Here is a 4,035-nt window from a genome sequence, read left to right as displayed (position 1 = left end):
TGCTGGATAAATAAAATTTATTTGAGTCTATAATCATGCTTGAACAGTCTTTTTAAGGGAGTTTGGCATAAAATGCATAAACATACTTGCTTTAAGGAAGCCCTTTAAATACACATTTAAATATAGAAATAGTAATGTTTTGAAAAAAAGTACTCCTGAATAAATAAGGCAAGTTGAAATGAAAGCACAACTGAAGGGATTGTTTAGCTGAATGTACTAACAATTTCACTTTTGTATCATGAGTGATCCAGATCTTATGGTATAGTATGAAGTGGGCTAATATGAATGGCCACATTTTAATGTTTGAGACCAGGATGTGATTGATGCACTTACATTTATATTAGAGATCCCCTCCAGACATATTTAAGACATCGAAAAATTTTACTATGACATAATAGATTGTGTCAAATTATTATGATCAATTAAATAGTTGAAATTACATTTATTGTGCACTCTGCACATACATCATTCTGCAAAGTGAAGCTCAAGCATTCAAATCAAGTGACAATAATCAACACAGTGAAGGAGGGCTTTAACTATCTTTCACCAATCATAATTTTGTAATTGAAACAGTGTTGACCCTCATTTTAAGGGTTGTTAATCTTTAAATAATAATCAATATTACATACTGTGAGGGTTTCATGATCCAGGTAGTTGTAGTTACTACACTCAGTCACTAGATGGCAGGAAGTCTATGGTATGAACAGGAGCAGTTTGTCGTTTGTTTACACTTGTTGCAATGGCGACCATCACTGAACTTAAATGTGGTAAGCGCTCACTGTCTTTCCTGATTTTGTTGCTTAACTACTTATTATAGTCTTAATTTAAACAAAAGCAATTAAACGACAGACCAAGCCGCTGCACAAGTTACTCCACAGCCACTAACACTGGCTAGCTAACGTTATTTTAACCATAAAAACATGACGCCCTTGTTTACGAGTCTCCATTCAAAAGTTTGACAATTCAGCTTAACAAACTGGCTCTAAATCTAAGGCAAATGTTAGCCTTTAAATGACTCACCGCTTTCTCTATAATTAAAATGTACATTTCAATTCGGCACAGCTAAAAAACATGATACAAATCATACAAGTCTATTTTTTTTATGGATTTCCCATTGTTCGCAAACGCTAGCTATTGTAGTTAACGTTTGCTAGCTAACGTTAGCTTGGTGGCTTTTGGCCCCGAGGATGATTGTGATGAAATTGTGATAGTGATACACACTGTTTTTAAGTGAGGACGGCTTAGTTATGCATTACGATTTGGAGACTAGTCTCTGAAGATCCAAATAGTAGTATAAATCATATTTGAAGAGCTCTGTAGTTTTGCTAATTACTAAGATGTCGTTAAATGCTCAAATTGCGAGGTGAAGTATGGCTCACATATAGGAAAGAACAGGGCAAACGTTAGCTGAATTAACTGACTTAAAAACTAAAAAGTAAAAATGTCAAGCCTTCCATTAATTGTGGTCACAGAGGCACTTAACCTGCCTGATTATCATATTAATCCGGTAAAAATTATGTCATTTTAGCCGTGAGGGAGACGCTGGAGTCCCGCGGTGTGCTTGGCCAGCTGAAGGCTCGTATCCGGGCAGAGGTGTTCAGCGCCCTGGATGACCAGCGTGAACCTCGCCCACCGCTGTCCCACGAAAATCTGCTAATCAACGAACTCATCCGGGAGTACCTGGAATTCAACAAGTACCGGTACACAGCGTCAGTTCTGACAGCAGGTGGGTGGAAATAACAAAGCCGTAGCACAGATAGTATTTTCACACACTGGGGGGGGTGACATGACCACAAAGCTGTGATGCACTGATGCAGCACATTTGCCATCAGTATAGTGTCACCTAAAGTGTTACACAAGGATTGATACATTGGTTAATATTGCTACACTGTTGGAAACACTATGTACTTGGGGATCATCCTCTTTCAAATGAAGTAAAAGAAGTGCCATTTTTTTTTTAAATGCATAAATGTTTTCATGTGAAAGCAGCACTATAACACTTGGAAAGTACTTACTTTTCAGATTCCAGCTGTTGTTTTGAAACCAATCACTATTGTAGAGCAAAGTGTACTACTTCTAAACTCAGCACTGTTTGTTTTCCCAGAATCAGGCCAGCCCGAAGCTCCCTTGGACAGACAGTTCCTGGCAAATGAGCTGAGAGTCGCAGAGGATACCAGCTCCAAGTCTGTGTAAGTGAGTAAGCCAGGATTTGGGAAATAGCTGAACAGTCTGCTATCCAACACAGATTTCAAAGATTTACTGAACTCTCTAGGGGTATGATCAGTTATGGGATGATAATTTCATAAAATCTGTGAATCATCTCCATCATCATAGGTTCATTTTGAAATACCTTGAGACTTTGAATAATTTCAGCTTGTCCCCCCTGCTTTGGAAAGACATGACTACAACCAGTTTGTGTTGTGAAAGTCTACATTTCTCTGGGGGTCTTAGTTCAGCACATGTGACTCAGCAGATGCATCAGGGATTATAGCCTGGCTAGTGTCATTTTCATATCACTCTGTTTCTTTTCCTAACACTTGTGTACCAACAGGGAAAACTGAAAAACCCATAATTAAAACGATTGGAAAGAGCATGTACCACTGTAACCATCAACCACGAGGACCTTATCAGTCAGACCATTTATCTCTGTCTGCCTTTGCTACCAAAAAAAGAGAGAGAAAGAAAAATGCAAAAATGTTAATTACAAGTTTACTTTTTCCCACATTTTACTTTCCAGACCTCTTCTCTATGGCTTAGTGTCCCACTTCCTGAACAGTAGTGACAATGGAGGGAAGGTGTTTCTGCGGGGTGCCTCTCTGCCAACTGCTCCCACTGGCAGCAACACAGTGCCTGGAACTGATGCTTAAAAACTGACAATGCACTGAATACTGTAATAGCATGGACTGAAAAGATGCTTTGACGCTCCAATACATGACGTGAGATGTTGCAGCATCTCCTTGGACTTCGGTGACATAATCTTCTTGCATTACAGCACAGAGTATAAGAATTGTGGTATGTGAATGCAGGACGTATTTGCATTGTTTTTTTAAGTTGCCAAATGACCCCAGATGGCCTTAACCTGTTTTGATTTTAATATCCGGTTTCACCAATTTCACTTATGGTGGTACTGCTTACATTAGTCCATATTCCTCGCTCTCTTGATAATTCACAGAGGTAAATTGAGATTACATTCCTTGATGTCTTCTATATTTCAATTTACAAATGTTTGATGCTTTAATATTGTCCTTTCATTGTTAAAATAAATGTTTTATATTTATACACTACACTAAATCAAAATCGTTTGTGGAAGTGTTGTTTTTATCGAGTAACACATGGTGGCAGTGTTACCAAAGATAAGGTTGAAGACTGGTCCTGCCAGAGGATAAACAGTGATTCTTTGTTTTAACCTGCTGCAGCCTGAAATCCACTTCTCTAACTCACAATATGCATGAAAACTATTGTCATGTCTCTCACTGTCGGGCCTTAATATGTGAAACACGAGGTTGATAACAAGTGTCAACAGTGTCAATAGTCTAAGAAACTTGATCGACTTGATTTTAAGATAATATTTGACAGCTCATCAACCTACACTGGCTACCCATGGCCGCCAAAATCAAATTCAAGTCACTAATGCTGCCTCCAGAGTGACTTCTGGGTATTCACCCATCTACATGAACTCGAATTAAACAAGCTTATGCTCCTTATGCTTCTCAGCCACTGTGCTCCCCCAAGGAATGTTGTTTGGCATCACCATCCCTGCACACAAGGCAAGTACAGACCACACTGTCCTCGTCTGTGGTTCTGAGGAACAAGCTACTGAATGCTGTCAGAGCAGGGTGTCCCTCTCTATCTTCAAGAATCTCTTGAAGACTCATCTCTTCCAACAGCACCTCATCTCTTAACACCTCCAACACCCTAACAAGGCTAACTAGCACTTATTAAGCACTTTGGGTGCAGCTCTGTACCTGACCTCCTTACACTTATTAAACAGATGTAGTACTTAGTACTTACAGCAAGGTCTCCTACTGCACTGAA

General features: G+C 39.2%; 1 protein-coding gene across 2 annotated transcripts; it reads left to right on the top strand.

The window, feature by feature from the left end:
* The first annotated feature begins 491 nt into the window (after positions 1 to 491).
* Positions 492 to 3,291, top strand: fopnl (FGFR1OP N-terminal like). 2 transcript variants are annotated; one of them, XM_022755622.1, is made up of 4 exons: positions 492 to 767; positions 1,529 to 1,726; positions 2,105 to 2,193; positions 2,738 to 2,823. In XM_022755622.1, exons 1-3 carry the CDS (start codon positions 740 to 742, stop codon positions 2,191 to 2,193), a joined length of 315 nt encoding a protein of 104 aa, XP_022611343.1. In that variant the 5' UTR covers positions 492 to 739; the 3' UTR covers positions 2,738 to 2,823. The 2 variants fall into 2 exon arrangements, with proteins under 2 accessions (XP_022611343.1, XP_022611342.1); XM_022755621.1 differs by having other exon boundaries at positions 501 to 767; positions 2,105 to 2,189; positions 2,738 to 3,291.
* Positions 3,292 to 4,035: the final 744 nt, after the last annotated feature.

This window comes from Seriola dumerili, unplaced genomic scaffold, assembly GCF_002260705.1.
Source record: "Seriola dumerili isolate Sdu_G_001 unplaced genomic scaffold, Sdu_1.0 BDQW01000230.1, whole genome shotgun sequence".
NCBI lineage: Eukaryota > Metazoa > Chordata > Actinopteri > Carangiformes > Carangidae > Seriola > Seriola dumerili.
Note: the sequence above shows the minus strand (reverse complement) of the source record. Positions and strands in the feature narration are given on the sequence as shown.

What these genes read in the sequence shown, in the direction of transcription:
- fopnl (XM_022755621.1), top strand. Translation starts at nt 740, where the DNA reads ATGGCGACCATCACTGAACTTAAATGTG. An exon ending in AGCGTCAGTTCTGACAGCAG is followed by an intron (nt 1,727 to 2,104) that starts GTGGGTGGAAAT and finishes TTGTTTTCCCAG; the next exon opens with AATCAGGCCAGCCCGAAGCT. An exon ending in GATACCAGCTCCAAGTCTGT is followed by an intron (nt 2,190 to 2,737) that starts GTAAGTGAGTAA and finishes TTTACTTTCCAG; the next exon opens with ACCTCTTCTCTATGGCTTAG.